The sequence below is a fragment of the Neltuma alba genome, unplaced genomic scaffold (genome assembly GCF_004799145.2).
Source record: "Neltuma alba isolate B1F8T4 unplaced genomic scaffold, ASM479914v2 tig00011274_pilon, whole genome shotgun sequence".
NCBI lineage: Eukaryota > Viridiplantae > Streptophyta > Magnoliopsida > Fabales > Fabaceae > Neltuma > Neltuma alba.
The window spans coordinates 267,029-279,211 of NW_021635984.1; the positions used below are offsets into that span (position 1 = coordinate 267,029).

Below are 12,183 nucleotides of genomic sequence, written 5' to 3' on the forward strand. Positions count from 1 at the left end.
TGATCATTAGTTTGGGTTAAATAGACTTTTAAGTCGTTTTCTGATATTTCTTTCTTTTTCCCTTAATGTTGAGGTCATCTGTCTTTAAAATTTAGGTGCTATGTCCACACAAAAAAAGCATGTATATTGCAAAAAAAAAAAAAAGGGACGTGAATAGAAAGGGAAGAGTTAAAATACTTGTTAGGTTAGACGAGAGGGGAGATTTTGTAATAACCTGAAACTTTTATTATAATTTACGTAATAATTATATAAATTGTTGTAGCTGGAGCACAACAAGGAGGTGGGAGGTGACTGGCAGTAAATGGTGTTAAAAGATTAAAGGTCCCAGGTTCGAATCCTCCAATTGTTCAGGGAAAATATCTTTTTTCTCCTATTTTATAAGAGTTCCCCAAATGCTTAAAAAAAAAAAACTAAAACTAAGTGGCATCAGATAAATAATGCCATCGTCCTTTTTGTTTTTGGTTCAGCGAAAGAGGGAGTAGATGTAGGAGAAGGTTCGCGACTTGAAAGCTGAAAACCCCAGCCACTCTTTACCTCCGTCCGACTCCACTGATGTCGCCGTTCGCTGCCACTGTCTTCTCCTTCAGTCAAGGTCCTTTTTTTTCCTCTTCTCTCTCTCTTTTCTTCCTTCCCCTGTTCCGCACTAATATCTGCTACTTCCTCCTTAATATTTCAGTTCGTTGTTCTCTTTCTCTTCCTCCTTAAGCGATTTCCATAGCTGAAACACAAGGAGGAGTTGCAAGATCTTTCAGCGCCTCTAGTATCTCTTCGTTGCCATTTTCTTTCTGCTGCTGTCAAGAGTTATGCCTATTTAAGGAAAAACGATTCTGTTCTACTAAAGTGCACGATTAAAGGCATTTTGAGCCATATTTCTTCTCCTTCACGGTTACATCTAGTTAATTTCAGAAAGGAGAACTCTTGGGCCTATTTAGAAGAGGTAGGAAGGATCTTATTTGTTGAAAGGTAATTTACAATTTTGATCGGAGGAATCATTTGAGGCTTGTGATTGGGTAGTGCTGTTTATTTTGTTTCGTATGATGCGTGTTAATGGAAAAAAAAAAAAACAAGTGTTTGAGGAATGTTCTTAGATTGGATGAATGTTAGTCCTGCGAACCAGTTTTGAATGCCTTTAATATGCTTGGTAAAATGCTTACATGAGGAAAAGAATTGTTGATAGGTGTTGCTATGATATCTTGACGGAGGAGAGTAAAATAGATATTATTTGGATTAATTAGGATATAATCATTGGTCTCCATGAAGTGGTTGAAGGACGTAAGAGCTAGCAGTCTTTATATATAGAGAAATTGAATTTGTTAGTACGGGTGGTGCTATTGATTATGTAGAGTTATAAGTTATATGTAATGTTCCCAGCTCACGTGCTAATCCGTAGATGTTTGCAATATTCTTGGTTGGGTTGTTAAGGTTGGTTGAGGTTGTTGATGAATGATTTAAAAAGTATGAGTATAAGTCAGATAAAAAATAATAATAATAAAAATATTGATCCTAAGTATAAATGTGATGTCAAAAATTTTATAAATGAGAAAGTCTGTGATTTTTTTTAGTGGAGCTTTGACATTTTGATTTTGGGTTATTAGGGGATTGAGGAGTGAACTTATCTCAAGGTTTTATAAACCAAAACCATTTAAAGGTGGGAGCACAAGAGGTGAGTGGATAACATCCCATTATTATAGTGTTTACGAGTAAGCTTTTATTGTTATTGACTCAATTAAACTTTCAGTTTTTCTTTATTTTTCATTTTATCAAAGTGATCATATTTAAAATCTTGTCAAATTTGTTTTACTCATTAAATGTCTTAACATGTTACTTGTTGAAGGAATAATTTTGCTTGTTATGACGAACAAAATGTACTCTTAATCTTTACCATGCACTTTATTCCGTTAATTAATAATTATGTTTGGAATTTGCATAGAGGTTTTGAAGATGTTACTTGAAAATTCGTATCTTGGGGATTACCTGTTACAAAATTTTCTTTAAAGAATTTTATTATTAGAAATAATATATATATCCATATATTTATATGTCAGCGATTGATCCCATGCATGTTTGTACATATTTTGAGAGGACTGAATACAGAACGCTGGTTACTAGCAGCAGTACTGTTAGTCCTTGGCGCGCCACGGTAAATTCGAGCTCGCTTGATTATTCGTGGGCATAGTTCCCGCGCTTGTTTCGTGGCTCCGGCTACGCTTGATTGGTTACTTGCCTCTCATGGACTATGTGTCCATGCTTGTATTCGTGGCTTCAAGCCGCGCTTGTTGTTTCGTTCTGTTGATGTCCTACATGTGATATAACATTTTATACTTTTTGTATTGCAAGTTATTTTATTATGAAAAGTGCTTTTACGGATTTATTGAGTTTAATCACATATTTAACCTTTTTAATTTATAGCCATACGTTGTATAGATCTTAAATCTTTGCCATATTAATACTCAAATTTAAAGTTATTTCATTCTTTTCTTTTAGCAATGCATTTAAATTTGATAAATGGGATGTTATTCACCAATAGTTTGTTTTTGGCCTCAGATAGCACTCCAGACTCTGTACTACCAGCTGAGCTGTGAAGAGCCTTATCAAAGATCCAGAACATGTAATTTTATTTTGAGTAATTGCTAGCTAATGTAACTACAAGAGTACTCGTATGTCTTTATTTTATTAGTTAGATGCTCCACGTAATCTTGGGTTAGGTCCTAGTCTTTTGGGTTATTTTGGAATGTAATTAGATACATTGGTACTGGGGAGCAGACCTCCAAATTTTATTCAAAAAGAAATGTGCTAGCAGATGATGGGTTTTATTCAATGAGATCCTTCTGTTTATGATTACTTTAAAAACGTTAGTTATACAATTGTTTACATATGTTTAGGCTTGGGAGTGTGAGATCTCTCTTATTTCTGCTCTAGGCATTAAAAAAATTGGGGCGTGACAGATTTTAATAGGGTTAAAGCAACCTGAAGCATGTGCTTCCAGCAGTGCGTTCAGTATGCTAAAATTTTTTTTTTTAAAGGTTGATTCAGCACCTTAAAATATTTTGCAGTGTAATTTTTCTCTTAAAGTATATTAATTTTTCAGAAGCAGATGTGCTTTTAAAATATTATTTCATTAGCAATTTTAAATTCATCACTAATTTATCAAAATGTCTAATATTAATGTGTATCAAGCACTATAAAGTATCTTTTAGTATTTTTTTTTAGGGTATTGGACGTATCTAAAAAAATATTTCAAAATATTAGATGCACTATAAAATATTTTGGAGTATTAGATGTGCTTAGAAAAATACTTAGCACGCTAAATGCGCCATAAAATACATTAGGATAATAGATGCACCTGACAAAATATTTCACTATATTGGATACACCTGAACCCATTTTAGTAATTTAAGTGTTTGAAAATTGAAGAAGTAGGGTTAAGAGTTTTTCTATTATTAACTTTTCTTGCTCTTTTGTTGTACGTTTTATAACCTTCTCTGTCTAATATTTTGAGATGGAACTCATTTGTAATCATAGGTTGCATTCTGATGATAAAATTTGGCGATCTAAAAAACTTTTTCCATCATGATTCTCTCATATCATCAAGAAAATGCCACACACACATATATATAGAGAATGGGAGGGACCTGTTATCAAAAATGAAAATATAAAATCCCAGCAATAGGACGGAACCATTCTATTATTTTTTTGTTCTTTTCTTGGGTGGGGGACCTAAAATAATAAAAGCATTTCTCCACAGTCATGTTATGCTTGGTCCAGTGGCGGTGACACCAAATTAAGGGCCTGTTTGGTTAATGCTCAAAATCCATTGTGAGAGCCAAAACTATGATTTTTTTTTTTTTAAAGAACATATATTAAGGACCGGACGTAGTGCATAGTTTTTACAAATCAGAAATTTAATTAACTTTCTTAACCATTTGTGAGTTAGTTATTAGACTCTTGCATTCAAAACTAGAGGAAGTATTATTTCACATTTATTTATAATTTTTTGTCTTAAAAAGAAAAATATTTTTATCTATCTTTTTATTTTACGTGTCCATTAAATAAATACTTAATTATGTTTCTTCCTGTCTTTCTTTTGTTTTTTGTTGTTTTGGTTTTAACGAACAAGTATACACGCGGGGCAATAAATGAATTGGAAATATGGCCAAAAAAATATAAATGCGTTACAAAAAAAAGAGGCCGATGCCATTAAAGGATAAAGCGACGAGAGAGTTAAAATCTGCACTCGTGGTTTTGCATAACCCTAAGTCATATAAAAGATAGGGATAAGAAGCTGTTTGGCTCGTTTCTTTTGAATCCATTTTTAGTAATCCTGATTGCATTCTAACTACATGTGAAAATTTGGGAAACAAATTTTCCATTGAAAATTTTATTGGGGAGAAGGACTTAAATCAGAGTACCGATATTTTGTGGTACAAAATTTACAGACTATTACTATTTTATGTGTATGAAAATTTATCATGTTCTTCTCACCAATAAAATTTTTAATGTGATTATCCCCAGAATTTCCTGAAAATTTGCCATCCAATGATTTTCCTTAAGGCAGTCTCTTATCTTCTACAAAATGTCACGTACGTTTTGATATGATATCAAGTAACTACCATATAAAATAGATGGAACTGAATCATCATCATCAAAAATTGGAATTGAAAAAAAAAAATCTGTAGCCGGTCTATTATTTTTGGTTTGTTTTGGGGTGGGGGACCTAAAATAAGCATTACTCCACACTTTGCCTGTGTGTGTACATTTTATATTTTTTTTAAAAATGTTATATTAGATAAATAATTTCACTTTGAATACATTTTTTTGGGAATATTATGTATAGTCACACATAATAATTCAGAGATGCGAACGAAAGGGAGGAAAGGGGGCGGTGGATATAATTAAGCTTCTCTCCACTTTAGATGCTTTGGATTTAATATTTCATGAATGTATCATTCAATTGTTGAAATGTAAAAAATAAATTAAATTAAATTAAATCGTTGGCTGAAAAATAAATAAAATTAAATCATTAAGACCTGGTCTTAATGATTCAAAATGAAAAAATGTGCAAAAATACGTCATTCATAATTTAACTTAATACAAGGTTTAATTTTAATCAATGATTTTATAAAGTGTTTCAGTCGTTTAAATCCTAACACCGTTAGTTTTATTAACAAAAGAACTATCTTTGAATTTTTAAATATTAATAGTAACAAAGCATTTTTAAATGCCGATGCGTTGAGTTTAGATTTTTAAAATTAACTATAATTGGCATAAAAAGAAACTCATCGTTTGAGACTAATGGTGTTAATGTTAATTAGAAGACTAAAATAAATTTCTTTCGATAATTAAGGGACCAAAGCAAAATGATATTGCATAAAGTTGAAGTAACTCTTATCTAATCAATGACTTAATCTATTTTAAGGTAAGATACATTAATCCTGAAGCATATATAATTAATATGTAAAATGGAATTTAGTCATATGTTTTATAAGAAGGCTATAACACCACAGGAAAGTGTGAACTGACTCAACACAACATTAATCCATATGAACTGAAATACAACAACATGAAACATAGAAATTTAAATGCAAACATAAAACACACACACACACACAAGAAAGAGAGAATGAAAAATAATTAGTTGCTGCTGTTTCCTTTCAGACGATTCTGTTTCTCGTCGTACAGAAGCTTCGCCATCCTACACAGAATAAACAATAAACATAATCTTCAATTGTTTGCCAGGAAATTTATAAAGTAGCTACTGGCCACTGAGTGTTTTTCCTTCCTTTTTTTTTTTTTTTTGTTTTTGCCCCTTGTAACCCCAATGTTTTTTTTTAAACTCTTTTTCTGAACAAAAGTTAAGTTCAAGAACCATATATTACCTTCAGCCTATAGGAGCCAGTTGACTGATTTTGAGAGATTAAAGAAGTAAATAAATTATTTAATTATAATATATATTAAATCTCTTTAGAATATTTATGTGTATTATTAGATTATATATCAGTTTATAAGTTTGGAAAATTAGTTCAGAGAAAAACAATAAATATAAATATTTTAAATTAATTTATTTGGCTTTCTTAATATCCTCAAATCAGTCAATTGGATCTTATATTAAAGGAGTAGAGATAGTAATTTAATATAATGATTTTGCTATACTTATTTTAAATAGACCACCACTGAATGTGAAAATGTTAAATATAAAATAACATCTAAAAATCAAGAGATTGTAATTAACATGTGTATATATATGTGGAAGAAATTGAGCTAACCTTTGTGAAGTTAGTTAATAATTATTACTGTTGAAGTTGTTCAGATATATTAAACAACAAAGAAATATTCAAAAAAAAATTATATGTCATGACAAAAAAAAATGACAATACAGATTGATATACCTTTTAAGAGCGTCAGCATTCGTACCCTTTCCAGGAACTGGCTTGAACTCAAAAGTGTTCAAATTCATCCTTTTAACTGGTTTGTTTAAGAGCTCCTTCGCAAATGTTTCAAGATTGCCCAAATTCTGCTTTGATGAGTTGTCCAATTTCACCATCTCTTCGCTTAACGCGTCATCCTATATCATCACGGAGATTGGTTAATGCATCATCCATCTCGCAAGACAAGTTACTACCTCTGACTCCTTATATAACATGTTTCAGACAAACACAGATTACGGAAGGTTATTAAATTTGTTAAAACATATCATAATTATTCCAATTGTACCATGATTAATTAAAGGGCTGTAAATATCATTTATATTTGTAATTTTTGCAACCTCATGATTACCTGCGTGAAAATAGAATATTTTTTATTTTTAGAAGACATTTTATATGTAAGGGAGCGGAAGGAGGACTGGTAACAATACTTCACTAGATCTTCGGCCTCGTGTGCTGCACAAAAGAGGTGTTTAGATTAGTTTTTTAAAACTGGTTTTACAGTATATAAAGTAAGTATGTAAGAAGAGTTTTGCCTCGACTTATATAAAAACACCTTTTTAAGTGCTTTTTAGGCAAACCAAAAGATCCCCTTAGGCCAAAAGATCGAGTGAGTTATACTATTGGTGACCTGTGAATAATACAACTAATTAAGATGACAAAACTCTTTCAACGAGTATTTAACCTAATTGCACACTAACTGAATTACATGATTGTTGATGGCACTTACTAGAGATTATACAATAATATACCTGAATTCGAAGGTAGAAGTCCTCTAGGTCGGTTGTACGGAAAAGAGTAAGAAGGTGATAATCAATCATGTCTTGACTTCCTCCATACATAAATTCAATTACGGGACCAAATATCCAACGTAGAGTGCCCCACCAATAAGCCTTTCGAGCATCATGCGTAGCGTTCTTAGGTTCAGTGCCACATCCCAAAGATATCATCACGAAATTAGTAAAGTCACTTGGATCCTTCATCATGGGAAGGATCCCAGGGTTTGCCTTCTTCTGTTGAGCCACCTCACTAATGGCTGCTAAACCCTATAATATATACATAATGCCGTGATCTGTAAATAAATTATGAAGGATTGATAATTGAACTAAGCAGTACAAGAGGTCCAAGTTCTGTTTATGTGTATATTAATCCCTATAAGCATACAGGGCTATCCCAACAAGCTTATAGACCATGTTACTTTATTCAGAGGCCTAGATGTAAGCTTCAATCTAACCTTAATTTTTTCATTAAATAGGCCATGCCCAAATTTGGTTAGTAGGTAAGCCTCTGATAACCCTATAGTATACTTTCAAAAAAAAATTAAATATATATACATTTTCTGAGTTTTAGTTAATACTAATAGGTCATGAGGGATTAATATTTATACAAGTTAAATTTGCAAATGATACAATTCGTCTTGTAAATATGAAGGTTTAACTTGTAAATGTCATATCGTTGAGATTTACTTGTATTAGATGAAATTCGAAAAGCGTATTTGTACATAATTTTTCTTTTTTATATTTATTAACATAAATAATATCAAGGTCATGGTTATATGCAATTCATCCAAAATTTAGGGGAATTTTATATATTTTAAACTAATATATAAAACTAATATAATATTAGGTTAGACTCTTTGACATTAGCGCATGGACCCACATAAAGATAAATATTGATTAAAGAAAATGTAAGTAGTTTAGTTACCGGATTAAGAGCAGATACGCCGCCATCAATCAAATGGAACTCTTGATTTGCATTCTCAAAATAATGGGGAGCCAAATATGTGGGCGCAGCTGAAGTCCCTAAGCATATATCACTAAGCTTGGCATCCAATGCAGGCACTTCTTCTATCTGCATATATGCAACCAAATTAAACTTCTATTTAGAAAATTATATTTATATATAATCACGTATATGTTGAAGAATTTTATTATTACCTTCACTATTATTTATAAGTAATTTTATAAAGTATATAAAGCGATTCCCTTCTATTTATATTATTAAATAATTATTGTAGGAAAAATGACTGAGAGAGGTGGGTAAAAATTAGAAGTATTTTTGGAAAGATGAAATAATTTTAAGATCATAAACTATATTTTTTTTAATCAACATGAAAACATTCATGAATGATTTATGTACTCTTTCCGGTCTTTAATATAGGAATTATTATATATGTGTGTATTAGTTTTTTTCCCCCAAAAACACCCTATTTAATCATTTATATTGGAACTACATGTACCATGACAGAAATCTTAATATGTGCAATCAATAAGAAATAGTTTTAAAAAAAAATTATAAATTTGAGAAACAAAATGAATTGAGTTTTATATTTAGAAATAAAATAAATTTTTAACTAAATTTTATATTTAATACAGAAAAAATATATATATAAACACACATACATAGAAAAAAGGACCCAAAAATATGCCTTAAAGGTTGAGAAGATGGTAGGAGCAATTCGCTTGATGTCGAAGGCAGGGATGACAACGTTGGTCAAAGCATCATGAAGACGAACTTCTCTTAATTCGTCTTGCAAAATTTTCTGTAAAGGACTTCTGTTATATGAGGGTCCCACCAACAAACCCTGAGTCTCTACTTCAAGAGCCTTAAGGGCTGCCGTTTTAGCCATTGACGCTATTCCTTCATCGGATTGGCTTTGTCTTTAGGGTTCTGTCACGGCTTCCATTAAATCTAAGATCTTATTTTTCCTGCAAATATAGAAATGCATTTACACACAATCTTCAATGAAAGTTCTAAAGATCCTATTTGGTACCTGAAATTAAAAAAATAATGTTTCAAGAGCCAAAAATCTTTAGACAGATCAAAATGATATCAAATTTCAGGGATCAAAATCACAATAATATCAACATCAGGGACTGGACTAACCATATTGGTATTGGACGAGAAAATTAAATTACCGAACATTGAATGATACTCAAGTGGTGAAGTGTGTTAGTTATCTTCAAGTACACACAATCTTCCAATGAAAAGTCTATGTATTTGCAACCTTACCAGTTGGCTTGGCCAAGATGTCACAACTTACAAATAAAGTACTTTTTTTTTTGTTAGACCTAAAAACATTGTGAAATCAAGAAAGAATATTTTATATTCGACATGGTTACATTTACTTTTTTTTTAATTAAAAAACAGAGAAACATCATATTGATTTATGATTAGAAGCGTAAACAAAGGGACACGGATCGTACCAAAGTGCATGTCCGTCAGGGAAAATCTCAGGAGATTTGGTTTTGTAAAATTCAACGACTTGAGAAGCAGTGAACAAAGGACGAGTTTTGTGATTTGGATGAGGAGCTGTTAACATTGTGGCAACGAGTCCTCCTGTGCTTGTTCCTGCAATCACATCAAAGTAATCTACGATCCTTGCATTTTTCTCATATTTCTGAAATTCACACCACGTTGATGTTAGAGAATGGAAAAATTCTATAAAAAAAACTGTTAAATTTCAAAACTTCAAATCAGTATTAGTTATTATATTTGTAAAGAAAATGACTAAACTTGAAAAGCAAATGATGACACATTTTTATAATAATACCTGATTTTGGAATTTTAAAATTTAACAGTCATTTTTTAGGATTTTTTCTTTTTCTTTTTGAAAAAAAGAGATGTTATTAGGAAATAAATAATTTTGTAATGGATAAAAAGAAATACAATAATTATTATTTTTTCAGTGAGGCATAATGCACTTGATCCACTGTTATGTTCTTTTTGACAAAATCGTCTAATATTCACACTAGTAACAAGTCATATTCAAATATTATCAAATTCATTAACCTTCTATCTTACTCTTAAGGAGTCCAACTTCCTTTCACTCGACCCAATTCATTTGTTGAATATTGTGTGCGTAAACTAAATAATGGCAAGAGTCCACCTTTGGTGCTTTATTACCTTCACACAAGGACTCATTTAGATTCATTAATTTTATAAAGCATCTTTTTTTATTTTTTTTTAACGTTCACATTATTAACTTCATTACCAAAACATGCCTTTGGCAAAAAAAAATTAACAAAAAAAATTCTCATGTTGAATTTTTAATTCAACGTTGACAAAACATTCACAAATATTATCATATGAAGTTTAGTTTTTCAAAATAACAATGATTGGCACAAAAAACCATCATGATTTGAGCCTAACGTTGTCAAGTTTAGAAGATTGAATAGATAATTTATTAAATTAGGGATTGTTAAACTGAAATCTCGTATCAGATTAAAGGACTAAAAGTAAAGTTAGCCGATAGAAATTAACGTGATCACACCTGAAGCTCGGTTTCTAGAAACTGAAGAAGGATGGCAGGGATGAGGCCTCTAACACCACCTCCATCAATACTCAGAATAGTCACATATTTTGCAGAAGAATGAGAAGGGACTTTTTCAGAAACGGAGGCCATTGATGAAGTATATGATATATCAGACCTCAGAACAAGTGAGCCAGAAAGGGAACTTTGAAAGCTAATGAATACACAGGGATTCGGTAATTGAGAAACCTCTCAAGGATTTCAAAGTTATTTATAGATCCATCTCCTTATTTATATGGCAGGGTAAGTAAGAGGATATTCAAATTGTTACGCATCCAATATTAAATTCTTGGTATCATATTTAAAACATTGTAATTGTTTTTTTTGTTTAAAAGTAATTTAATTCGTTATTAAAAAATATTTTCAATAATTCTAACAGGTGGCGTGAGAGTTTGGCAACTATCGCCACCAGAATGTGTTTCAATAGAATTTGAATAGCTCGGTGGTTTTGATACTTACTCTTAATTGCTTAATCTTCAACCCTCCATTTTAATATTCATAAAAATTGAATTTATGGTGGCTAATAATAGCTTAGATCAAAGCTATCTATCCCTTGTTCATAAGAGACTATAACATATTTTCACAATCTAATTATTTTCCTCGTATGATCTTTACTCTTTTGAATTAAAGACACGGACGCTAATGATCTAAAAGTAAAAATATGTAAGTGCCAGATTGAACTTGCAACCTCTTACTTTCGATAAAGTTTTCATGCTACGAAACAATGATATTTATGTTCTTTACTCTAGCTTCGAGAGAATAGTTTATTCACTGTAAAATAAATTAAATTCTAAACTAGAAAAAGAGGTCATACTATTGAATCATTAAGGGGTTTTTGTAGTAACCTTTTCGGTCATAGATAAAATTAGGCACAGCGTAGTGTATAGCTGCGTTCATATTTGTCAAGCTCTATTTAATTGCGCTGATGACTTTTATAAAAACTGTTCGCCGTTTCATTGCTTCCGCAACTGGGAATCTAGTTCTTTGATCGCAACCAGAGACTACATTTAAGAATAATAATTTTCTAAAGCAATATTTTTATAACCATGTTTTTCCAAAAGGATCAAACTTTGTTTTAAACAAAAATAGTAAAATACTATGAGTTTATTCTCAAAGGCATATGGGCTGTGTGAGTGAGTTCTTTCTGATATGTGGGACCCATCACCTCGATCCCGTTATGTGATGATAAATTCTAACTAGTTATACAAAATTAAAGTAGCTTTTGCATATAATGAATACTCCTCTGGTCCTAAATATAAGACCCTGATACTAATGTGTATAAGGGTCTTATATTTAAGAACGGAGGAGTATTAGAGTAGTTTTACTCTTGATGAATTTTAAAAAAAAGTTAATTAATACTGATGCTTTACACTTTTTCACTTGGATCACTATCACTACATTATAAAAACCTAAAGAATGGTCCAGAAAAGAAAAGAAAGAAAATTGTTT

The 12,183-nt window shown here is 31.1% G+C and overlaps 2 protein-coding genes across 2 annotated transcripts; both read right to left on the reverse strand.

Annotated features, from left to right (window-relative positions):
- Nucleotides 1–5,631: 5,631 nt before the first annotated feature.
- LOC114763291 (patatin-like protein 1) lies at nucleotides 5,632–9,051 on the reverse strand. Its single transcript, XM_028952915.1, has 5 exons — nucleotides 8,851–9,051; nucleotides 8,127–8,273; nucleotides 7,175–7,468; nucleotides 6,387–6,562; nucleotides 5,632–5,692 (listed from the first exon to the last, which is right to left on the reverse strand). The coding sequence occupies exons 1-5, from the start codon at nucleotides 9,049–9,051 to the stop codon at nucleotides 5,632–5,634; spliced, it is 879 nt and encodes a 292-aa protein (XP_028808748.1).
- A 33-nt stretch (nucleotides 9,052–9,084) lies between these two features.
- On the reverse strand, nucleotides 9,085–10,827 carry LOC114763292 (patatin-like protein 2). Its single transcript, XM_028952916.1, has 3 exons — nucleotides 10,696–10,827; nucleotides 9,629–9,822; nucleotides 9,085–9,130 (listed from the first exon to the last, which is right to left on the reverse strand). Exons 1-3 carry the CDS (start codon nucleotides 10,825–10,827, stop codon nucleotides 9,085–9,087), a joined length of 372 nt encoding a protein of 123 aa, XP_028808749.1.
- Between the last annotated feature and the right edge of the window lie 1,356 nt (nucleotides 10,828–12,183).